Source organism: Polypterus senegalus, chromosome 1 (assembly GCF_016835505.1).
Source record: "Polypterus senegalus isolate Bchr_013 chromosome 1, ASM1683550v1, whole genome shotgun sequence".
Lineage (NCBI taxonomy): Eukaryota > Metazoa > Chordata > Cladistia > Polypteriformes > Polypteridae > Polypterus > Polypterus senegalus.
In genome coordinates, this window is record NC_053154.1 from 70,480,133 (window position 1) to 70,506,986 (window position 26,854).

At 39.0% G+C, this 26,854-nt stretch overlaps 1 protein-coding gene across 8 annotated transcripts in view; it reads right to left on the bottom strand.

Annotated features, from left to right (window-relative positions):
• The window catches only part of sema6e (sema domain, transmembrane domain (TM), and cytoplasmic domain, (semaphorin) 6E), a 384,951-nt gene that overhangs the window by 55,347 nt on the left and 302,750 nt on the right, over positions 1 to 26,854 (bottom strand). For 7 of the 8 annotated variants that reach the window (XM_039750618.1, XM_039750627.1, XM_039750576.1 and 4 more), the window contains 7 exons: positions 26,525 to 26,613; positions 25,564 to 25,781; positions 10,225 to 10,356; positions 6,025 to 6,180; positions 3,804 to 3,977; positions 3,588 to 3,725; positions 2,133 to 2,210 (listed from right to left, as the gene is read on the bottom strand). In XM_039750618.1, coding sequence (XP_039606552.1) covers positions 2,133 to 2,210; positions 3,588 to 3,725; positions 3,804 to 3,977; positions 6,025 to 6,180; positions 10,225 to 10,356; positions 25,564 to 25,781; positions 26,525 to 26,613 — 985 coding nt within the window. Of the gene's footprint in view, positions 1 to 2,132; positions 2,211 to 3,587; positions 3,726 to 3,799; positions 3,978 to 6,024; positions 6,181 to 10,224; positions 10,357 to 25,563; positions 25,782 to 26,524; positions 26,614 to 26,854 lie in introns of those variants that run through there. The other variant, XM_039750636.1, reaches the window with a different exon arrangement.

Genomic DNA, 26,854 nt, shown 5'->3' on the forward strand with positions numbered 1-26,854 from the left:
CTTGATACACATGGACAAAAAGGAAATAAAAAAAATGCTGGCAACCCTTTAGCTTACGTTTACTATTATGTAACAAGAGCTTAGCAAACACTTCTTTGGGTCTTCATAACGCTTACAAAGCATCAGTAAAGTGTTTATTCATCTCTGCAATGTGTCCTACTAATAGAACTTCACTTTTGAGTGGTCTGAGGTGGCCTAACTGAGACACATTTCTCTTGATATGACATATTTAGTATAAGACCCATGAATCCTTCATATTAACAAGTAATTTTACCATCATTTCGATATGCCGCACAGCACAGAGATGAATAACTGATCAACTGATGTTTTAGAAGTAGAGTAAATGAATAACAGGTGCAGTTTTTCAGTACCTAAACTAAAATTTGTGTCTCATTATTACCAAAAGGACGCAACAGAACAGCCACCACACAGAAGGAGATGAATATATTCAACTTAAGCAAAAAAAGACATGACAAATGCGACCAAAATTAAGAAAAATGTACATACAGATGCTTTTATTTTAAAAGAAAGTTTTTGGCAAGAATATGGAAAAACAGGCTCAGGTTTAACTATGACAAATGATGAGAGAGTCTTTCTTCACACAAAAAACTAGAGATTTATGGACCAGCATATCTAACAGTGCAGTTGAAAACAATATATTGGGCACCTTGAAATCTTAACACTAATTTAGACAACAGATAAGATGTCAGTTAGTCAGCCATTCACCAACCTGCCATATCCTAACACAGGGCCATGGGGGTCTGCTGGAGCCAATCCCAGATACCACAGGGTGCATGGCAGGCACAAACCCCAGGCAGGGCACCAGCCTACCGCAAACAGATAAGATGTATTCGTTTGAATGTCCTGACAAAACTTTCATTGTTTATTATTTTGGTAGACAAACTGATTATTGCCCTGAAGGTGCACCATTTATTTAAATTTCATTAATGAAAACTTGAGCACAACTGCATTAGTAATGACTGAAATGGGAGGTAGTCCTAGCTAGTAGCTTAAACTGCATCAAGTTCTGGAAATAAACCAAAAACACCTTTCTCTGGACAGTGGCTGAAATACTGTTAATTGGACAGTAAAGAGAAACTTAGCAGCTGTAATGATATTTTGACAATGTAACAACCCTAGAACCTCAGAACTACAGTGCATGTGTTAATATGTGTCAGCAATGAATACCCATGGTGCACCCTGCTAACATCATCTACCCTTGTCACTGTCACTACTAAAATGCTACTGAAACAAAGGTCAAAACACAAAAAGATCACAAAGATCAAGAAAAAATAATGCAAAAATGTCAAAAATTCACCCACAACCCCCCAAATATTAATTAGTTGTCATACATGTGCGCATGGGAGGCAGCAGAAGGGTGTAGTTATTGCTGAAATGTCGATGTCTGGGGCTAATCATGTGCAATAATTCCTTCTCTCCATCATTGCAGGAACAAATAACATATAAACCGCTTTCTTCCTGCTACAGACCACACTCTTGGATGACATAATTTCTTCCTTCCTCCTATGAGGATCCGCCTCTTCCTCCCCTTCAGCTATAAGAAGCCACCAGCTCTTTCCTACAGCAGTCTTATATTGGACTCGGTCTTATGAGGTTATTCCTTACTAACGATCGCTCTTTCTTTACAGCGAATCTACAATATACAGGGTGGATCCCCCCAAATCTTTATCCTTTGTGTTTTCAACGTAGTTCATAGCTAAACTAAGCTGTACTCCACGTTTGTATATTAACGCATTGGTAAGTGAATCAAAGAAAGAGGAGAAGAAGTTGAACATATACTGTAAATGATCCAAAAAAAAAAAAAAGGAAACTGTTGCTTGATCTTAAACTTTTAATCCAGGATTGCAAGAAAGTAAAATATTATGTGAGATTTTTGAACTGTAGTCACAAGTTCCATATTTTAATAATGCACACACTAAACTTTGAAAACCAAATGGCAAACTAAATATACAGTATCAAATTGCATGATATTATTTAAATACTGTATATTTTCCAAAAAAAGTGCCATAATTTCACTAGCCAGAGGCTGTTATCCTAGAGTTTCTGCATAATATATTATAAATCTGCAGGACAGAGAGAAGCAAGTTAAATAGCTCCAGTAAAGTCCTTACTTGAATCCAGGTGGAAGATTGGCACACGTCCCACTCTTCAGCCATATGCAATAGGGGTCTTGAGATCTGAGGCAGGTCCTGAGGATGAATTGGGAAAAAGAGCTAACTATAGGACTTTATATGGAAAAATGTGCTTTACCACAAACAAAGCACACAGCTATTGTGAAAAATGTAGATTTTTCACATATGAGAAAAGCTTAGTCTGATGGTGAAACAAAAAAAAAAAGCTAGATGAATGTAAGATTTTTGAAAGGTTATGTCCAGCACAACTTTAAAATAAAAGCAACCAACAATGTCACATGATTCCAGTTTTTCACCAGTCTTCTAATGTGTGGCCATGAAGATTAATTTGCCTTGGCTAGAAAAGCAAAGATTGCAAAAATGATCAAAAACTGTTATAATTTTCAGACTACTCTGTGTGCACCATATGTGCACACATGCTTTTAAATGTGCCAATATAACAGAAAGAACAACTAAATTAAAAACACATGAACATATTAAACAACAACCTTCAATCTACTCAAAGGACTGCAGATTCCCATTTTTCATAGAGCAGTGTGTCCTGCTGTTGTTCCCTTGATTAAATCAACTCTGGGCTCATCTGTGAAGCAGTAACAGCTATAATTTGATGTTCCAAGTTTCATTTCTAGTATGATGCCAGGAGTGCTTGCTGAGCTGGTCAAGAGCGAGATGGGCAACCCGCTGGACAGTCAAAATATACAAATCAGAAATGAGCCACATATTGCTTGCTCTCCACATGCCTTGTTGCAGAGAGAGCTGTTGTGACATTCTAGGCTGACGGCATACGGTAATCCCCAAATGTCAGCTTTTAGACAGAATGGCTACAGTGAAGGCAGCTTCAAGCATCATGATCCCCTGTCAGCAGCTCTGTCAAATCACATCCTCCTCAGCCTTGGTAAACTTGTCACACATATGAACTCTGTGATGAGATGACAAGGCAATGGCTGCTACACAGGTCAGAAGGCTGAGCAGCTAATTCTTCCTCAAGCGGTAGTTACTTTACAGACTGGACAGTTAAATGCTCAATAAGGTAAATAGCATCAAAGTGTTTCCATTGATTCTAATAAGACTTATAATGCACCGATGCCTGAAGAACAGGGGGTATCCAGTGTAAACAAGATCAAGCCATGTATATTAAGTTTGTTTGTCATGCCACTGGAAAGAAGCATACTACTACTTCTATTACTTCTAAGTCATTTAGTGCTACACGGCAATAGTAAAGCGACTAATAGAGGCACAGTAACATAAAGCCTTTCAAGCCTCCAGTCTAAAGCATTACCGGAATGCTCGTAAAATTTTGGTAGGACCTTTTAGAAAGCAGAAAACAGGATTTTCTTACAAAGAACCATCATTGCATAAAATCTGCAAACATCATCTGAAATGATCTGGCAATCTGAAATTTGTTAGGCATATAGTGACACTAAAAATATTTACTTTTTGCATCTGCCATAATTCTGACAACGGCTAAGTGGCACTCGGATCACACAGCTGGAAAAAGCTGCAAACAAAGCATGATGCTCTTTGTCGAGCTCCAGTCCCAGAATCCTTCTGTCCTCTAGGTGCTTATTACACCTGTTGATAAAACAAGTGAGAATAAGACAACTTTCACTGAATGAGAAATGAAAGAAAAACTAAACGAAAGGAACTCACTTGCTGGGATTGTAGACATCAACCTCTTCTAAAAGTAAACTACCCCTAGTTGAATTTTCAGCAGTGCTCGCCAGAACTTTGAGGATCTTCCCATCCTCTGAACCAAGAAAGACCACTGTGTAGTTCTTATCTGGACCCGCTTCAGTGTCCACGGCGATCTGATTCAGCTTATACCTGTAAAATGAGATTGGATCTTTACATGGTACACACCAGTAGACATACAAGGTCAAGAAGGAGACTGACTGATTCATTAGTGCGTCTGGTATCAAAATCGGCTATTATTGTAAAAATAAGTGTGTGTGTGTGTGTGTGCAGGGAGTGCCAGTGAACCCAGAACTTGTGGGCTTGGAAAAGAGATGCCTGGATATACTTATCAACATTCTTTTAATTAATGAAAAAGCCTGTTCAAATGGGTGTTCACAATTCCACATCCTTAGTCATTTTAAAGAAGTGAGAAGTTTCTTCTTCTCTAATACTTTTAATAAATTGAACAGAAATGTGATTTTCTTCTTTAAAATGAAATGCCCATGACATTTGTTATCAAGTTAAATTGTGGATATTGATGTAATGCTTTGTGGGAACCAGAGTCAGTCATATTTACTCCACTGTGCTTTGTTTACTGCTAGTGTACAATTAGGTCAATTTTCATTAAGATAAATATGAACAATGCACAAAAGACACAAAAAGTTCTTGAGAAATAAAAGGAATGAGACTTGGCATAACATTAAGATGGAGCTCTTGTAAATGTGATCACCAAACTGTAAGGTTATGTGAAAAGGTGTGTCCAGCAATGGGGATGCAATGGCCAGTACTGCTGCCTCACAACTACAAATTTCTGGAACCAAATTAAAGGGGTGCGCCATTTACTCACACATACTCCCAACACACATGGTCAATTTAGAACCACTAGCTAGCCTAACCCGCACATCTTTTGGATGTTGGCTGATCCAGTACATCTAAAATGGTCCTGTATAAGTGAGAGTGGGTGTGTGACTATGTCCTTCTGATGGACTGGCGCCCATCAAGGGTTGGCTCCTGCCCTGCATCATATATAGGCCGTGATATGAGTGACCCTGGAGGTGAATGAAATAATGGATGGATGGATGGATGAATGAATGAATGAATGCATTGACTGTTCACTATAAGGCACTGCCAGAAGGAGTGCAGCTAGCTAGAAACTGCGCATACTGGCATTATAGTGAGGACAGAAAACAAGAGTACATGTATGGCTCCATTCTAAGCTCAACTACTACTGAACTGATGATTAACAGTTGGAAATACATCAGAAAGTAGAAACATCCATCATCCATCCATCTCCCAAACCTGCTTTATCCATCCTGAGCAGGGGCTCGCAGAAGCTGGTGTCTGTACCTGGAAGCACAAAATGCAAGGCAGGAACAATCCCTGGACAGGGGGTGCCAATGGTTGAATACACAGTCACACAATCACTTGGACCAATTTAGCATCACCAGTCCACCTAACCTGCATGTCTTTGGACTGTGGGAGGAAACCAGACCATTTGTTAGGAGAACATGCAAGCTCCTTGCAGGAAGGACCCTAAATAAAAACCCCAGCCTTCATTGTTGTAAGGCAGCAGTTTGAGTAAATTAATAACTGGTGACTTTTTTGAATGTATAAAACTATCCAGAAAAATCAAACCCTTGCTATACTAATCCATCCATCCAATTAAAAATTATGAGGGTCTTGAGCTTATACCAGCAACATCAGACATGAGACAGGAACCAATTCTGAAAGGAGGTCCAATCAGTTGCAGTGCACATATCTACACTCATGGTGCCAGCTAAATGCACTATTTGACCTAAGATACACATCTTCAGGATGAAGAAGAAAAACTGAAGAAAAACTCCATTAAACACAGGGAAAACATGCAAGATCTACATAGACAGTGACTAAGCCAGAATCTGAATCCATAATTTTGGAGTTGTCAGGCAGCAGCATAAGCCACTGTGCTGCTTTTTGCCATTACAGTAGCTGCTTATATCCACTTGATCAAGGCTAACTAGCATGGCTTCTGTTCCACCCCATGAGCTGCAAAGCTAAGATTTGAGAGATGGAAATTTCTAGGAATGTTAGCATTTCCTCAAAGAATTTCAAATTATCTGTATTTTTAACTATTAAAATTGAATTTGTAATAATTTTATATGAGATTAATCAAAATTAAATGGTTTCTGTTAGTAAAGGGAAAGAAACTGTCCATTACCTGCTAGTTGTCTTGGTGAACCAGGGCTTTTCACTAACTGAAGGCACAGCATCATCCATTAGAGGGTAAGATTTGATGAAGGAAAGTGTCTCATCAGGGAAGGTGTTGGACGACTTATAGGAAGCTGCTGATTCCTCTCCGGCACAGGAGCCTGGCCTGTAGAGGAAAGATGATCACCGACTCTTTCACTTCATTTGGTTATTCTCCACAAAACATAATCCATTTAAACTCTGTGTGGCCTGTCGCCTCCCACACAGTCTTCATTCTAATCAAAATGTAGGCATGAGCTATCAGTTATTTTTTATGTGAAAAAAAGCAGGCTCTGTGTGACATCGAGAAACTTAGAATCACAGAAGTCTGACAAATCAAGAAGAGCGAAGCTGCTGAAGTTATACAGTGCCTTGTCAAAACACTCCAGCCAAGTTTTCAATAAGCTCTGATATTTCTGTGCGGCAAAGCAGCAAAATGTTCCAGAATATCTCATTTCAGCACACATTTTATTCATCTTACTTGCAGCAAGGCCCATAACTGACATATGATGATCATCATTTTCGCTCAATTTACTGTGCCTCAATAAAATACCTGAACTAAGAGTGAGCTCACTGTTATTCACATTTGCTAGCTGTTTTCTCACTTTAACTGTCATCTAGTACCAAGGTGAAAAAAAAAAGAAAAGCCATGAAGGAGCTGAGCAATATATTCATTAAAGCCAGGATTACTCTCTCACACATTACAATTTATTTTCCTAAAAAAGCAGAAACGTTTCTGGTTGTGTCGCTTTTAAATATGCCCTGTTGGCTGAGGCTAATTTGTCAGTAACTAAAATCACTCAATAGCATTTCTCTCTGTTGGTGAAGCTTGTGTCTACTTATTGGCTTAATTTGACTACCGTTCTATTTATTATCTTCTGTACTGTTTTTAAAATCAGAAATGTAGGGAGTCAGAAATGATTCAAACAACAGAAACAGACTGAAAACATAGTGGCAGTTTATCATAAGGAAACCTGCTTTTAAAAACAGGCTACTGTGCTTCTCTAGACATGTTTACTACTTCAGTTTAGCATACCCAGGCTATAGCTGCTGATTAATTGTTGTCACAAACGGCCAGGGTCCTTGTCCAGCTGGGACGCTTCCTCACTGAGAAGACTGGGGGAGCAAGCCTGGGCAGAACAGTACCTCCTCTGGGATGCTAGATGGCAGCCCCCATGGGTTGCAGTGGTGCCAATAACTCCCGCCGGGCTTCATGGGAAAGGGAGTTATCTATAGCCCTGTTGGGATCCGGGTGTGCTGCCAGGGGTTGCTGCAGCTGTTCCTGGGCCCATGTGGGTGGTTCTGCTGCCACACCTGGAAGTACCGCTGGAAGTGGGGCAAAGCGCACCTGGAGCACTTCCGGGTGACTTATATAAGGGGTCAGCAGAAAGAAGAAAAATAGACAGATGCAGGAGGCACACTTATAAACACACATATTTTTGTGTTGGGCTAAGCGCTGGTATAGCGCCATCTGCTGTCACACTGTACATACTGCATCTCTGTTGTTAGTCATTAGCACCAAAACAAAAGTAATACGATAGTTATAAACTGCTACTAACCCTTACTTATTCTGTTTCTCTTCTTGGTACTCAAATGTGGCACTTGGTGCCACTGCCCTAATGTCAAGTTATTTGCCTACCTAAGGAAAAGTCATCTCTGATAGATGAGCACTGGAATCATTATCAGACTGGCCGGCCCAGCACTGACTCAGTGGGTCCAGTTGGGACGGGCTTGCTTGATGGCCGAGGTCTTCAGGACTCTGAACAAATTGGAATTCTATTATGCGATGTAATCTTCTCTTGTGTTCTGCTCTGTACTACTATTGTACTATTTTATTGTATTGAGGATTACTAGTGTTCTGTTCAGTGTATTGTATCATATTAACCCCCTTTTACTGACACCCACTGCATGCCCAGCCTACCTGGAAAACAGTCTCTCTCTGAAATACCTTTCCCAAAATGTCTTTAATTTTTATCCTACAAGGTTTTTTCTGGGAGTTTTTTCTTGTTTTGTTAAGAGAGTTAAGGCTGGGAGGCGTCAAAAACAGGGCCTGTTAAAGCTCATTGCGGGATTTTTGGGCTATTAAAAAAATAAATTGCATTGTATTGTACTGTATAGACAGCTGCCATTAAAGCTTTACAGTGCTCCAGTTTGCTGAATGTATGTTCAAATGGTCCAAGCATTTTCAAACACAGCTAATTCTGGTTTTAGTGTCATGGGGGCCAGAACCCACCCCTAGAGTGGCAGGTGCAAAACACAAGCTAACTGTGAATCTGGGTGCCCATCCATTGCATGGCATACTTACTCACTCAGGCCAGTTTAGTGTCTTCCATTAACCTATCATTTATATCTTTTTTAGGTAGGAGAAAACCTTTGAAATACCTGGTGAAAAATGGAAAAACCTGCAAATTCTGCACAGACCATGTCTGTATATGAAAATTAAGTATCCTTTATGAGAAGTATCAAAATGAAATTTACTCTTTTTGAGTGGACTCCTCTATAACCATGCAGGAAACATAAATGAATAAAGTGATCGGAGGCCATTTTGTCCATACAGGCTCATCTCATATTTTCCCAGTTACGTCAACAGAAGACTAAAAAACAAAATTGCAAATTCTGAAGAGAAAACGTTTAGTATTCAAAGACCAATCTGACCTTGATGACAGACTTGGGTCACAATCACAATTTATACTCAAAGTGACCAAAGTTTTTTGCTTTGTAACATATCAAGGCAGCAAATTCTTCAAGTTTAATTACAGTCTGTTTTTAAGACAATCTCTGTCCTGAATCTCACCTTCATCAATGAACAGCACTGCGGAAATTCTCTAGAGAGGCCTCAGCATTAGCAGTTTGTGCCTCCATTAAATCAGAGCAAACTGATCCAATTCCAAGTGGAAGAATAGGTCTAAAACATTGATTGACTCTATATGCTGTATTTTATTCCTTACCACCCTGTGTTTTGTCCTAATGATTTACAATTTTTAGTCATATACCTACAACTTGGCCTCTCCAACTATTCACAGCTACACAATATACTTATGTCAAAGTTTTAATGACATACAATATGCAGGAATTAAGTGTTGCTGTCACTACTGCACTCTTTCAATGGATTCTACTCCTGGGCCCCAATTTTCTATATATTTTTGTCAGAATCTGTTGCCTAGCTACACAGATCACATGATGAGAGGTGGAAGGGGAGTAAAAGGGTGAGTTGGGTTGCTCTGTCATTGTGCTTGAAGTAGCTAGTTTATTGTATGTATGTTCAAATGGTCTTGACATTTTCAAACGGACCTAAATCTGGTTTTAGTGTCATGGATGGTAGAATCCACCCCTGGAGTGGAAGGTTGGGTTGCTCCGTTATTGTGCTTGAAGTAGCTATTGTGAAAGCCCCTACTTTTGGGTATCCAATCTATTCTGAGCTTGCCTTTTCTATTTTGACCTCCTTAATTACTCTTTTAAATCTTTAATATGATACATTTGTTACATTCTTTATACTTCTGCCCATTTGGATCTGCCTCTCCAGTCTGGCTTACACTGCCAGCTGACCCGCTCTTTTTCCCACCCTCAAGGATCAGCTTCCTTGCTATGAATGCTAAAGTTGGTAGGTCATGCTGAGTGAGTGACAGCCTTTAAATTTGCAGTTGACTGTTTTACACAGTATTTAATGCATGGGTCACAAAACATAATTTGGTACAGAGATGGTGTTAGCAGGGTCCTGGACATGAATACCTTTCAAAAATGGGGCATAGTCAAACATACCTAACTGAGCCTAAGTAGCCACAGTCGTTAAATATCTCAAAATTGGGTCACCCTTTAGAGCAGAGTAAGTGCCCCTGCTCTAAATGTTTTAGTAATATAAAGCTTTCAACTAGGTGTCATCAATGATTTCTGATTTTGTGCACAGCTGGCATCACTTTAGACCATTGCCAAGGAGAGACGAGAGGCATACTTCCTGCAGTGGCTGATCAGACACCTCAGCAGCATGGTGAACAATCTTCCTTTAAACTAACGACCATCTTTGTTTAGTAATAAGCTCCAAGGAAGCACATCTGTCACTCTTTTACCTACCCCAGTGTCTCAACTTAATTCCCTTATTTGTCTTTTTCTTCTTGATGCACGACAACTGCTCCTTAATGAATATTACAAGAGTAGTGTAACGAGATATAGCTACCTGGGCTTGGGAACTCGTTCATCTGGAACAGGAGACCAGATTGATTCAGTAGTTTTCTGCTCCTTAAACTTGCCACTGAAAACCTTCTCAATGTCGTCCATGTAAAAGGCACAGACTCCAGATCCTGTGATGCTGCAGAAGACAAATCAGATCTTAGAGATTTTAGACAAGTGAGACTGGACACCATGCCATTCAACACACCACAGGTAAATGTACACTTGGGAAAAATATTACAAGGTAAAATAAACATGTAAAAAGACTTCATTCTTTTAAATATGATATTTCAAAGAATATTTTGAATTCAATTAATTCTGCATACAGCATTCAAATGAATAATGGAGTGTATTAATGCATCTGAACCATAACAAAAAAAAAATGACAAGAGACCAATACTCTTGAACACTTGATTGTGATTATAAAAAATATGCACATTAACTTTATGTCCTTGTGCAATTACCAAGTACTTAATGTATTACCTCTGAGCCATGTGCAACATTATTTTAACAATTAGCTTCTCAATTCAAGGATATTTTGTAGGCATTAGTTTAGTACAAAATTATGAAGTAAGTTTTTATGTTCTTATTTAAATTAATGCCAAACCATTCTATCCCTCAAAGTTATATATATATATATATATATATATATATATATATATATATATATATATATATATATATATATATATATATATATATATATATATATATATATATACTGCTATATAATATATATATATATAGGAAAAAATTAAAGGAACACTTTTAATCAGAGTATAGCATAAAGTCAATGAAACTTATGGGATATTAATCTGGTCAGTTAAGTAGCAGAGGGGGTTGTTAATCAGTTTCAGCTGCTGTGGTGTTAATGAAATTATCAACAGATTCACTAGTGGGGCAACAATGAGATGACCCCCAAAACAGGAATGGTTTAACAGCTGGAAGCCACTGACATTTTTCCCTCCTCATCTTTTCTGTTTCTTCACTAATTTTGCATTTGGCTACAGTCAGTGTCACTACTGGTAGCATGAGGCGATACCTGGACCCTACAGAGGTTGCACAGGTAGTCCAACTTCTCCAGGATGGCACATCAATACGTGTCATTGCCAGAAGGTTTGCTGTGTCTCCCTGCACAGTCTCAAGGGCATGGAGGAAATTCTAGGAGACAAGCAGTTACTCTAGGAGAGCTGGAGAGGGCCATAGAAGGTCCATAACCCAACAGCAGGACCAGTATCTGCTCCTTTGGGCAAGGAGGAACAGGATGAGCACTGCCAGAGCCCTACAAAATGACCTCCAGCAGGCCACTGGTGTGAATGTCTCTGACCAAACAACTAGAAAGACTTCATGAGGGTACCCAAGGGCCCCATGTCCTCTAATGGGCCCTGAGCTCACTGCCCAGCAGCATGCAGCTCGATTGGCATTCGCCATAGAATACCAGAATTGGCAGATGCACCACTGGTGCCCTGTGCTTTTTACAGATGAGAGCAGGTTCACCCTGAGCACGTGACAGAAGTGAAAGGGTCTGGAGAAGCCATGGAGAATATTATGCTGCCTGTAACATCATTGAGCACGAGCAGTTTGGTGGTGGGTTAATGATGGTCTGGGGAGGCATATCCATGGAGGGTCACACAGACCGCTACAGGCTTGACAAAGGCACCTTGGCTGCCATTAGGTATCAGGATGAAATCCTTGGATCTATTGTCAGACCCTATGCTGGTACAGTGGCTCCTGGTGCACGACAATTCCTGACCTCACGTGGTGAGAGTATGCAGGCAGTTCCTGGAGGATGAAGGAATTGATACCATTGACTGGCCACCACACTTTCCTGACCTAAATCCAATAGAACACCTCTGGGACATTATGTTTTGGTCCATCCAATGCCACCAGGTTGCACCTCAGACTGTCCAGGAGCTCAGTGATGCCCTGGTCCAGATCTGAGAGGAGATCCCCCACAACACCATCTGTCATCTCATTAGAAGCATGCACCAATGTTGTCAGGCATGTATACAAGAACACAGGGGCCATACAAAGTGCTGCATACAATTTTGAGTTGCTGCAATTAAATTTTGGCAAAATGGACTAGCCTGCCACATAATTTTTTCACTCTGATTTTTGGGGCGTCTTTGAATTCAGGGCTCTGTAGGTTGATCATTTTCATTTCCATCAAACGATGTGGCATCCTTTCGTTCCTAACACATTACCCAGTCTATATCAGTATAGATATCCAGGAGGATTTCTTTTTCCCATTGAGATCTGATGTGTTTTCAAAGTGTTACTTTAATTTTTTTGAGCAGTTTATATATATTATGAAATCTGCTTAATAACAAAATCCCTTATTCTCTTCCTTAATCTTGAAGAACAATAGAGGTAGTGGAATGCAGTGATTTCCATCCATCTACAATTCAATTCATCCATCCATCCATCCATCCATTCTCAAACCTATTTTTTCCAAAGTACTGTTATGGGGCCCATCCAGGCAGTTTTGGACTCAAACCACAAACCAACTCTGGATGGGACATTAGTCCTTCTCCGGGTTCATTGGAAGACATACCAGCAGTCACTTAAACTGAACAGATTCACAGTAAAAAAATTAACCCTCAACAAACATGTAGAGAACACATGACAAGAACACAGAGAGAGAATGTGAACGTCACACAAACAAATCCAATATGCTGGAGTTGTGACTCAGCGGCCCTAAGCACCACAAGACAGTACACATTAAAGGAAACTAAAAGGAACCTTAATTTCACTTGCACTGATCCAGAACCCAATAGAATAAGAAATGTCTCTATAGATCATATTTATGTCTTTGATATGAATACATCAAAAACATTCTTATGCAGTATTTACCATTTGGGAGAAACATTGTCATTATGACAATGGTATTATCTTGCTGTCACTTTGTGTGAGTTTTTGCCATTTACAGTGCCATTTTGTATTTCTTTTTCATGGCCACAGCCATTTTGTATTTTGTAGAAACACTGCCAGCTAATTATGTGATTCTGGCCATGACAATGCACGATGTCATTGTGTTTCAGTATTTAAAATGCTAGTAGGTTAGTCTCTGGATCAAAACTTTTAATATATTTAAACAACGTTGTGTACCTTGTGCTTATTTTTGGTTAAGAAAATTTGTTTTGTTAGTTTAGATCCTTAGACCACTGATTTTACTTATCTTTTTGTATTCATGCAAATTACTTATGAACACTTTGAAATCACTTCAATCTTTTTTCCTTGCCTGGTGCCTCCTGATACAGCTTTGTGAAAACCCCTACTTATGATATACTGAGTGTCATAAATTATGCAAGAAATGAAGCTTCCTGGGGATTTACACTATTTTAACATAATTTTTACACAATTTTTGGACTATACTTTGTGCAAGACATTATACCCTAATGATAAAAAATAAACCATTAGATGTCTTCGAGAAAAAGGATCAGAAGGACTTGAAGTTGTGCATGCCACATCAACTGACCCCTGGGGTTCACCACCTAATGGGACACAGGTGGTCAAAGTTACTCCTTTAAGCAAAACTTTGAAAAACTGGGGATCAATAATATAGGTACATGGGGTATCATTTTATGTTATTTCGAGGCTGCTTTTTTGATATTTGACTCTTTACCGGTGGTCCTAACCTTCAAAGACCCACTCCCAGAAGGTCTGAAATGACAGATTTCCAACATAAGCACGTGGGGTATCATTCAAGGTCAGTGATTATGAATATTATGTTATTTTTGATCCTTTACTAAGTATCTAGCCCTTTATGAATCCCTATCAGAGGGATGAAATGTCTTTTACAATTAAGAATATTTAGGCTTTAAACATTTTTCAAACATCTGATGCAACTATTCTTGTTTATTATGTACTTCTTCCAAATGAAATAAATCAATACACTTCTTATGAGCACTCCGAATTAGGACATCTTATACTAATTCAGACTTTTGGTTTTGATAGTATTATATTTGCCTTTAAAGTTTATGAAAAGCCTTGCCCGACCTTTGATTACAAGTTTGCCTAATCCTTTTAGGTCTACATTTCCCAGTCCCATGCTCTGTTCATGAATGTCAATACTGAATGCTAATTTTAAATAAACATTAACAAGTCAGTACATGGTTTCCTCTGGGTACTCCGGTTTCCTCCCACAGTCCAAAGACATGCAGGTTAGGTGCATTGGCGATCCAAAATTGTCCCTAGTGTATGCTTGGTGTGTGTGTGTGTGCGCGCCCAGCCCAGGGTTTGTTTCCCGCCTTGCGCCCTGTGTTGGCTGGGATTGGCTCCAGCAGACCCCCGTGACACTGTAGTTAGGATATAGCGGGTTGGATAACGGATGGATAGTCAGTACATAATTAAACTGCTTTCCAGATACCTAGTCTAGAGAATGAAAACCATTTAACCTATTTTTACGCACTCCTTTACACCTAAGAATTTACCCATTAAAAACAAGAATGCTCAAAATGAAGTAAGACGGAATGTGTGTGGCAATCAGTGCAGGACTCTGTACAGCACCATTTACTGGATCGACAAAGAAATTCAGAGTGCTACGTTAAAAAAAAAAAACCAAGCATTAAAGTAATAAGGTGCCTACGATACTTGAATGTTCTGTGCTCAATAAAGCTCAAAATGGGTTAGAAAAGTGATTAAAACCGGAGATTCCTTGAAAAGCTCAGTAATTAATGCTAGGTATTGGGCTGTATTCATAAACTTGCACCACAGACACTTAGTGCTGCCAACTTATAAATGGTCATGCTGATGATGTAATTTGCTGCATCTTCCTGGAGACATCACATCAATGACAACACATCAATGCATCTCCAAAGGTGCTCAAAATAGCAGAATCTACAGGGTGGGCCATTTATATGGATACACCTTAATAAAATGGGAATGGTTGGTGATATTAACTTCCTGTTTGTGGCACATTAGTATATGTGAGGGGGGGAACTTTTCAAGATGGGTGGTGGCCATGGTGGCCATTTTGAAGTTGGCCATTTTGGATCCAACTTTTGTTTTTTCAATAGGAAGAGGGTCATGTGACACATCAAACTTATTGGGAATTTCACGAGAAAAACAATGGTGTGCTTGGTTTTAACGTAACTTTATTCTTTCATGAGTTATTTACAAGTTTCTGACCACTTATAAAATGTGTTCAATGTGCTGCCCTTTGTGTTGGATTGTCAATGCAACCCTCTTCTCCCACTCTTCACACACTGATAGCAACACTGCAGGAGAAATGCTAGCACAGGCTTCCAGTATCCGTATTTTCAGGTGCTGCACATCTCGTATCTTCACAGCATAGACAATTGCCTTCAGATGACCCCAAAGATAAAAGTCTAAGGGGGTCAGATCGGGAGACCTTGGGGGCCATTCAACTGGCCCACGACCAATCCACTTTCCAGGAAACTGTTCATCTAGGAATGCTCGGACCTGACACCCATAATGTGGTGGTGCACCATCTTGCTGGAAAAACTCAGGGAACGTGCCAGCTTCAGTGCATAAAGAGGGAAACACATCATCACGTAGCAATTTTGCATATCCAGTGGCCTTGAGGTTTCCATTGATGAAGAATGGCCCCACTATCTTTGTACCCCATATACCTTGGAGGGATCTATCCAATGTGGGTTAGTGTCAGACCAATAGCGGTGGTTTTGTTTGTTAACTTCACCATTCACATAAAAGTTTGCCTCATCACTGAACAAAATCTTCTGTGTAAACTGAGGGTCCTGTTCCAATTTTTGTTTTGCCCATTCTGCAAATTCAGTGCGCCGATCTGGGTCATCCTCGTTGAGATGCTGCAGTAGCTGGAGTTTGTAAGGGTGCCGTTTGTGAGTAGCTAATATCCGCCGAAGGGATGTTCGACTAATGCCACTCTCCAGTGACATGCGGCGAGTGCTACGCTGTGGGCTCTTGCTGAATGAAGCTAGGACAGCCACTGATGTTTCTTTATTAGTGACAGTTTTCATGCGTCCCCATTTTGGCAAATCCAACACTGAACCAGTTTCACAAAACTTAGCAAGCAGTTTGCTAACTGTAGCATGGGAGATGGGTGGTCTCGTAGGGTGTCTTGCATTGAAATCTGCTGCAATGACCTGGTTACTGCGTTCACCAGACATCAACACAATTTCTATCCGCTCCTCACGTGTTAACCTCTGCGACATGTCAATGGCTGTAAACAAAGAGAAACTTGTAAATAACTCATGAAAGAATAAAGTTACATTAAAACCAAGCACACCATTGTTTTTCTTGTGAAATTCCCAATAAGTTTGATGTGTCACATGACCCTCTTCCTATTGAAAAAACAAAAGTTGGATCCAAAATGGCCGACTTCAAAATGGCCACCATGGTCACCACCCATCTTGAAAAGTTTCCCCCCTCACATATACTAATGTGCCACAAACAGGAAGTTAATATCACCAACCATTCCCATTTTATTAAGGTGTATCCATATAAATGGCCCACCCTGAATGGAAACAAGGTGGTAGAGTGGGGGAATGTATTTAATATTTAACTCTTAATTCAAAAACCTCTGCGGTGACCAGATCACTTGATCTCTGCAAAACCCAGGTCTAAATTATTTTTAAAGACCAATAACACACTGTAAAAAATGAAAAAGAAGAGTCACATCATGACACACAAGAGTGATGAGTGTAAGAAGTAAAAGCCCACCATTTAAAGCCATCCTTACCAATTTCTTGATCAACATCATTATTTGGGACACCTCAGCTAAGAAATGTCCCCTGTGGTGGCAAATCTTTCTTGAAGCAACAGGTCATTTTGAGACTCGCTGAACATTAAACACTTAATGTCTCTAATCAGACACATCAGAATAGGTGGAAAGAGAACTGAAATTTGTGTAAGCTGCCACTGAGGAAAATCTCCTGCTCCCACTGTTCCAAAGTCTATGGCCAAAGGTTTAGACTCCTCAGCCATCTTAGAGTCTTACATATAACCCTGACAGACGCAATTTTCATTTTAAATGACTATTGACACAAAGCAAGTATGTAAATAAAGAGATTATTTGGAATTTTGTCATTTTGCTTACTGTGTGCATTTTGAACAATGGTTTCAATAACATGGATACGGAACCCAACTTCAGGCTGTCATAGGCTGATCTTTCTAAAGAACATAGGCAGTAATCTGAAAGATCCTTTTGAACTTCACATATAGTAAAACCCCAAAGAGCCACTGGAAGTGCTTTTAAAGACAAGAGGGAAAGGTCGGAGCAGACCATACTTCATGTGGAAACTGACACATGAGAGGAGAATCCCCTGAGAAACCAATACAGGGTGTGACAGCAAAGGGATGACACCCCAAAATCCATTTTCTTGCTTTGGGTGATGTCAAGATGGCCTGGCATTGGGCCAGTCTTAGTTCTTTAACTAAGTGATAGAGCAGACGCTGCCCAGTTAAATGCATTCTGCAGAGATGAAAGAGGGTGACCTCTGGACATTTTAAAGTAATGTATGATTCTAGGAATGAAGGAGCCTGAAATAAACACTTCACACAGTTGTATAACTGCCAAAAGTAATTTAAGTAAAAGATACACTGGCATGGTCAGTGTCAGCAATAAAGAAAATAAAAAAATCTTTGGCAATAGAGGGCAAGTTTCGAGACACTGCTGGCATGGTCATGGCCGGTACAACTGGACTGGTAAATCAGACCCATTCAAGTAAGACCGCTGTCTCTAGTGCTGTCTTATATTCTAACTCTTTTACAGAAATCAAATAAGCAAAAGGGTGTGCTTCCTTTTTTGAGGACACTTCCATGACTGACATTCACATTGGTTTTGAAACTGGCCATTTTGCACAGCTTGAAGAGAACAGAAATAGTCTTAAAAATGTCCACTTCACATCAGAACTGCAACTAAAAGAACCCCTCGTTGCTAGAATTAAAAGACACAAAGGGAAAATTGGTGCCTTTTCTCGTGTTAAGTGCACTTTACCATGTTTTTAATATCTTCGGTTTAACTCAAGGATCTTAATCAGATTTTAAGATTTGCTTTATGAAGTCACAGAAAAGTCACGTGGCCCTAGCTTCAGGCTCTGTTCTTAAGGCCGTCTGTTCATTAAACTTCACCAAGGGCTTATCTTTTAATAAATACGCACAGTGTTATCTCAGCGTTGCCACCAGCATTTAGGATGCACTTTGCCACACGTTACTCCAATAATAATTTGAAAACAGAGTTGTCTGGATTGAAAGTATAATCTCTGGATGCCATCCCATTTTCTCCTCCCTCCCTTAACACTGAAGGAGCAATAAATAAGCCTTGTATGCTAGTTGGGTTCCACTGAAAGCTGTCAGTAAAAAGAAGAAACAATCCTGGAACACAAGTAAATGCAGACAATGCCTCATCTGATTTAAGGTGTATGAGAAAGTGGCTTCTGAACATATTAAGAACACAAGAAATGGCAACTCACAATAAGAATCAATAGACATAAAGAAACTAATGTGGAATACCAGAAAGCTTCCACGGACCAGTTAACGAGTGCGCACAGAGTGACAAAGAAAAGAAAATTACTAATAGTATAATGGCAGTATGAGGCGACGATGAGCTCTGTCAAATAAGACTAAGAGCTGAAGTTGAGAAGCTGTGAGCTGCAATCACAATACTGTAAAGTGAATCCCTGCTCCTGTCTCGACTGGTGGAAACTTTCACGTTCTCCTTACAGGGAGGATGGGCCTTCTTTTGGATGCTCTGGTTTTCCTCTCATATCACAAAGATGTGCAGGTTATGTTAACCGGTGAGTCTAAAGTGGCTCTATGTATGTGTGTGTGTGTATGCTCTGTTCCTATACAGGGTAGGTTCCTGCCTTATATCCAATGCAATGGCTCGCTATGCCTTGAACTGGACAAGCTTATTAGAGGGTGTTGAACGGATGGGTACTTTAAATCGGTACAGTTTAATATAAGTTAAACACTAAATACATATATGACTAATTTCAGTTTTTTATTTTTTCTAATATCAAGTGTTTGCGAGTACATTAAAGTTAGTCATTTACACTTTATTTTACTAACCACTTCACAGCAAGCACAACCATACATGTTGCTGCCAGATCAATTCAAAGTGAAGTTAAATGTTAAATAGAAGATTTTAAATACATGGGGCTCTGGTATATTGGATATTGAGATTTAATATTAAAACTATAATGTGGCATTTGAGCATATTTTTAGAAAAGAATGAGAAATTCACTCCCCAATATTTTGGAATACTGTCACATTCTTACCATTAAAGACATTAAGCAAGATGATACCAATTCTTTTTTACTGCAGTTGTTTGGCTTCACTTTACGAAATCTTAAAACAGATATGGATGGGATATTCTTAGTTTTGAAATATGCATCCTATTTTCACCTGGCAGATTAATTTGAAACAAATGAACCTCACTAGTTTTATTGTTTCTTTAGTGACAGAGAGCAAAATGAGCAAAACACTAGTTATCCTTGTAGTAAAGTTGTAAGCAAAGGTCAAAGCCAGAATATTTACTTTAATTAAATCTGGCAATCTGGGTACTGATGGTTTGACTTTGTGGTGAACAAGCTGTTGTTCATGGAGCCCCGAATGAGGCACATTACCTGCATTGTAAGGGAGTATCAATTACAGCAGGGAGGTTGACCACCAGGATCCTGAGCTGTTTTGTCATGAGGTGGGTGTGATAAAGAGTTGTACCAGTGCATGGCCCCCAACCTGAGCTTACCTAAATCTGCCATACCAAATGATTAATCCCAAATTCCCTATTTAATTCTACCTTAAACTTCAAAAGTTAATCTGTGTCATGAATGTAACAATGGATATACTCTTCCAGGCTCGACTGAGGTAAGCAATGTCACTCCAGGACAAGAGGGGGCACTGTTGCTAATGGTATTTACTCTTTCCCCTACAGCTTCGAGAAAATAACCAATGAGGGCTCCTAACATTGCCCCTGATGCCCGCTGGGTCAGAACAGCATAAAAAGAAAAGTCCTTGTCACACTTACGAGCAGAACTCAAGATAGAACGAGCTCCCAAATGAGAACCTAGGAAATAAAAAATTGACAGAGAACTCTGTAGTGGCTAACTTTCTGGTCAGTGGCTTATTTATTGTGCCACTACACACCCTTTTTGCTTTCCTTTGATTAAATGAGGATTGCCAGGTTAATACCCCAAAGATTCCCCCTTTTCCAATCAGGTTCCCTATAAACTGGTCACACCTGGTAAAATTTCTCAAATAAATAAAGTTTAAACAATTAAATCACATGACACATGTACTTATAGTATTATAGGATAATTATTATATACTGTAAAACATGCAAGTATAGGGACAGGTTACAGGTTAACATTGTGCTATTACAGAAGAGGATTTGAGAATGACATTACCAATAACTTTTGTTCTCTTTGTTTCCCTAGTCTGGTGGAAGAAAAAAAACGCTGAATGAACACAGAGGTCACTTCCTGGAGGTGTAAAACCCCACCATTTCTCGTACCACTCATATTAAACATTCATTACCTGACCATTTCTGGGTTGTTGCTTATTTTCTGGACATTCTTCAAAGCAACATGGAGCTTTTTCTGTACTTTGTTTTAAACTTTGTCAGGATGATAATTTTGCTTTACACACAGATGTGAAATTTATTTTATCTTTCAGACTTCCAAATCTCTGGGACACCAACACTTCTTATGTTGTTCTTTCACAGCAGAAAATGGCTCCAGAGAAGTCTCATACCAATAGTGACATTTGCTAATTTTTGCATGAAATACTAGAAATAGAAGAAACACGTTTGAGTGTTTTCAGCATTTTATTGCAAAGCTAAGCCTAAATTATCTGCTTTAACCTGGTGCAGCTACTGCCTGCAATGTGCATTCAGCTTTGCTTTCCCTGGACTTGCTAATCAAAAGTGCAATGCAAAATTATGTTTCCCCTAAGTGATACTGATGTATGTACATATATAACAAGCCATATTAGTCAGATCTGTTGATTTGTATATTTTATATATAATGCACATTTTCAATATTCCATATAAAAAGTGATTAAATACTACGTTTACAGATAATGGGGCACCTTGTTCCCTGTGCTCTGACTCAGCAATGCAGAAAAAGCTTTGCCGTAGTACTAAATACTCATATGTCCATTTTCTGAAGCCCTCTATTCTATTACAGAGTGGCGAGATTACAGGGTCCATCCTGGCTGCACTCCCTGAAAGTGCCACTAGACCGCTGCAGTTCACACTTACTCATGCCAGGCCAGTTTGATGTCATCAGATAAATCATCCTGCACTACTGGTATGTGGAAGGAAACAGAGGTCTTAAGAAAACTTCACACAGTGGCCAGATAGGATGTAAACCTAGGATGCTGTTCGATAGCACTGCTAACCACTGTTCCACAGTATTGACCATTTATGTTATTATTTATTTCTAGCACACAGTACATTGTAATGTGGAATTCCATTCCCTGTGCCAAGAACTAATTGGAGGCAAATCAGTCTACACAATTCTTTTTCAAATAATATATGGCAGATTTCAGGATATTTTAAAAATATGTGGTTTGGATTTTGCTTGGAGTGTCTGTGTCTACTCTAAATGGCTGCCTGGGTTTTAAAATCATTCACAAGACACTTATGATTAACCATCAGGCACAGAATGACCACCGGAATATCTACTGGTTAAACAAGAATCAACTTGACTTAAGTTCATATATGAAAGAAAGCCTAGAAACAAGGTAGAGAAAATCCAAAAAAAAAAAACCACAGAGACCAGTAAGTCAAAATGGATAGTCAGTACATATATCTGTATAAGAAAATATGAAAGTTGCTAATAATCACAAATGACAGACTGCAAATCAACATAGCTAGTTATTTTGTTAGAAAGGTTCTGTAACTTTCCATAAATGGTTTTTTAATACTATCCCTTAATTAAAAGCTAAGCTAAGCTAAGCTTCATTAGCGCTGTTTCAGCTTGCCGTCCTCCTGCAGACTAAATTCTGCTGCCTGCTCTGCCACTCTTTACAAACCTGCTTGATCACATGGGATCTCACTGACCTTAATTGCAACTCTTGACCTTCTACATGTGGTAATTAAACCAATTAAGGTCATCTTTAACACCACAGCAGCTTGATAACTGCTCTCTGATAATATATATAGTGACAGGGAGATACTGCCCTAGCAGCAAAGACATCACAAAGGCAAATGGAAAGTCAGTTTCACTTAAATTCAATGCAGGTACTGTACACAATGAGAACAAAGCAAAAGGACACAACTCAATCCATCTGCGTCCAACTGTGTGGACCTATTTAAACATAACATAATAGCCTTCAGGGTGACTGGGATAACACCCAGTATTAATATAAGAACCCGTGAATGTGCCCCCACGTTCACCGACTCCTGAAGGGATAATTATGGCCACAGCTCCTCTCAGTCTGTCAGGCTCCGTTCACACTGGGAGTTGTTCTTTCATAAGGTCATATATTCTACTGTACACATTCACTGGCTCTTGTATGTTTTTATTCATTCTTTTGCAACACTGCCAATTCAAATGGACAGAAGTTGAATTAGATTAACTGAGCAGCTGCCTGGAGCAAGCAATTAAAGAAGCTTTTCCATTCCGTGGCAGCGACAAATGAAAAGGCACGGACAGTTGGAAAGTAACTCCTGGGATCTGCTGCCCAATACTGGGTGTCCATGAAAATTGGCAAATGGCAATAAGGCAATCGACAAGAGAAGTTTAATTTTGCATACCAAAATAGATAAAGTGAGGTTAACCATCCAAAATGTCACTTTCTACTAAAATCCATCACATTTGCTCAGATAAAATGTTCAATATAGTAACACATTTTTAAAATATTAAAATACTGGCAGGAGTCCAGTAATATAAAAATAAGAATGAATACTTATACAGATTTCTATAGATAGAAAATGAGACATGCCAGGGAAATTGAAGTTATTTTCATAACTGCATAGCTATAAGGAATAGATTAGTTTCTTATCTGTTTTCATTTGTGTATTTTTATTAAAAACATTTCAAACAAATGCATCTGTTGTCAGATTTCAAGGCAACTTTTTCCATAGAATGTCTATATGTTAAGATATATGAAATTATCGGTTTTAGATGTCATTTCAATTCTTTGTCTGAAAAAAAAAAAACTTGCATCCCTTTTTATGGATCTTCACTCTGATGAGGAAATTGTAGGTCTTGGCTCAATAAGGCAATGCACTCAGACCTCTGTCAATACATTACAAAGACTACAGGAAAATGCGTCTAATTAAAAGTCTGTGCAGGAGCTGGGGTCAGCCGTGTTTGCTCCATTGTGCTTAGTGACATGTCTGGCACTTGAGGCTCATCAAGAAAAGAGTAAACACGTTCATTATTGAAGCCTGCAAGTTTTGCACTGCACTTCTTGATCAATCCTCCAATGTGTCTGATTCAAGGCCATTATTAGTAAGAGTCTTAATATTTGTCTAATGAATACAGAATTTTACATACTGGTATCATTAATTTTACAGAATGACAGATTTCTGGCTCCCCAATTTTATCCTGCTAAAATATTCTCCTTTTTGTGTTCGTCTTAACAAATGTATGAAAAGGTCTCTTCTATTTTAATACTTAAGTAATACCATTTACAGTTCATTTTTCATGTCTTTAAGTTTCTATTCTGATGGTAGGATCTATCATTCAGGCTTCAAATGATTAAAATGGCAACAGTAGTAGCAGTTGGATACTGGATGTTGAATCAGGAGGCGATAGCATAACAAGTGAGTCACTCAGCACTGGACATAGCAGGTTACTCAATTAACATTAATTTAAAAATTAACAGTACGGTTATTAAATCACCAGCAGATAAGAAAATGGCTAGACAAAAGCTGTTTACCAGCCGGATGTGTACTGACTGCGAAGGACTAGAACATAATTTAATTAGAAATCGAATCGGAAAATGAATCACAACTAAAGAAACAAGCAGTCAGTCATAATCAGTAAGTCAAAAAAACAAATAACCACGACTCAATACATTGGACAAAAATTCTAGTCAAATAAAGGGGGCAAGAATTCAAAAAACAAAAACTGATATAACCAAAGTAAAATCTTAAATCTAATCTAACTGTTGTCATACATGTGCGTACCTTCCCGGGACAAAAGGGATTGCTATCGCTAAAAGTCTTGTCTCCTCTTTCCTCTCACAGCCTTGAGAAACCGCCCCTCGAGGGCAATGAAGCCAAGGTAGCCCCACCCCTTCTGGTCTGCTGAGTATAAAAAGGAGACAATCCCAGAAGGCCATCTCATTTTGGACCTGACGTCAATAGACAGAGAGCGAGACAGCCTCACTAAAACTGACCCACCTAAAAGGGCAACTCCATTGAGTGTGTGTTTTGTTGAGAAATGTTGGTTTATTTTGTTGGAATTAAACAGGGTTTTGCCCTGGATGGCACTTCAAACATTTGAAGTCGCCCTAACTCATCATTTGACACTGTAATGACTGAAAAAGGGAGTCATTTAAAAATTTTACATAGAAATAAGCTCTGTCCCTTATCATTCAGTGTGTTTACACGCCGATAAGGTGAGTAACCCCGTTAAAACAGAAACCTGATTTTTAAAAAATCTGCATTTACATGCACAAGTACAATAACTTAACCATATTAAGCATCACCAAAAAAAAAGATCAGAGGCTGGGTGCAATATATCAAGAAGATGCAGTCTCTGATGCCTCCCACCCAACACCACTGGACATCATCTAGTTTAGCATACCAGCGGAAAAATCTGTATCTTGTCAAGGTGCAGCTGTTTTTGCTCTTTGTACATAATACATGATGCAGGCATTACATACCTCCGTTACATGTTGTAAGAATATGAGCTTATTCCAATTGAAGAAATATATACACCCACAATGCATGTGTGACACATGGTGTGCTATGAGTATCCTGATTTTGCCAAGTCAAAAACGTTTACTACTCCTGCTGCCACATACGTTAAGCCTGATCTGAACAGCACAATCAATATTGCCTTCAGTCTACTATTTTTATTTTAATAATCTCTTGTTTATTTTGCCTCCAGGATAAAAAATAGCTTTACTTGGAAACCCAGAAAGAAAATGGAGGCCTTAGGGTTAAAAAGATTGGTAAGAGATGTTCCAAAATTTCACTTGGACTAGCTCTCTGGAAGATGGTATTGATGAGGGCATGGCAACTGCGAACACTGACTACTGATATCAGACCCCATATTAAAACAGTGTGAGACAAAAATGGCTCAACAGAAGGACTCAGGTGTGCCTTTGGCAGCACCCTCTGTCAATCTACTTCTCATCATGCAATGCCCTACTCTATTACATAGCTGATTGTACTTTACATTACGCTGAACACAAACTGTTAATCTGTTCAAAAACAACATACCTGTTGGACTGGGTGGTAAACACCCCGATGACAGCGGGCCGCATGTTGACCTGTACTACATTGCTCACAGATTGCAGTACATCAAAGTAGAAAAAAGAATCCCCAGGAATTGAACAGTTAAGGCGAGCTTTGAGGAATGATGTCCAGTATTTCTCCAGCACACGGGGAGACCCCCCCATATCGTTCTTACAGACACGGGCTACTCGGGAGTAGACCACCTGCAGAGAAAGTGTAAAGATAAAAGCCTTGGATGCATGCTAAATAAGAAAAATGAGCACATGGCAGATAAAAGTAATTGCAAAATGAGATGTAAGCACAAGGATGATGGACAGGCAAAATCGGACAGACAGCTTATTAAGAACCTGTTTTCCTACAACTTTGAAAGTACATTGCAAAAGATTTTGCAGTGAATGTAAGGTACGTTTGTGGTGCAGCTATGTTATTTTAACCATTACGAAGAGTAGATATAAATGTTCCCTTGGTAGCAGGATCACTTATCAGTTCATTTTTTTTGAATTCCAGTTGCCACAGAAAATCAATTCCAATTCCCTGGAAGGAGATTAAAAGGGGATCAGAATTGGATCATGGAATTGATCTGAAAAAAGAACCGGAAATGGAACTGGAATTAAAAATGAGAACTTGACCTCAACCTCATATTTAGAAAAGTAAGGGATGAGAGTCAAAGAAGCAAATTTGAGAGTTGGGAAGATGGGGGTTGGGGAAATGGTCTGTTCTTGTTTCCATTAAGCTACATGTCCTGCCACTCTGGGGTAGAACTGAAAGTCATATATCAATGAAACTAAATATGCACTACTTTATATACATAAATGCAGAGCACCGAAACAACAAATAAAGAATAGCAAAACACAGTGAAAGCAAAATCATAAATTGATATGATAAAAAAGAGGAAAGCAAGTAAAGAAAAAAAATGCTTTTTCTGAGATGTGCTGTTATTGCCTACCTTTCCAAGGGTCGTGTACTCAACTGCAATTTCACTGAAGAAAAAATAAACGTATCTCCCATACTCAATGGCATGATGAAAATGTGGCTCTGTGACAGAGAAAAGGACAGGCTATTACATCCTGCTTAAGCTCACATTTGTCAGGTAAATGAATAAAATTAACTGATAGATAGATAGATAGATAGATAGATAGATAGATAGATAGATAGATAGATAGATAGATAGATAGATAGATAGATATTCACAAGAACTTAATCCATACCAGAGCCAAAAGGTACCATGAACCTGTTTAAACCACATCAGCGCATTCAGAATATAGTGGTAGTGCAA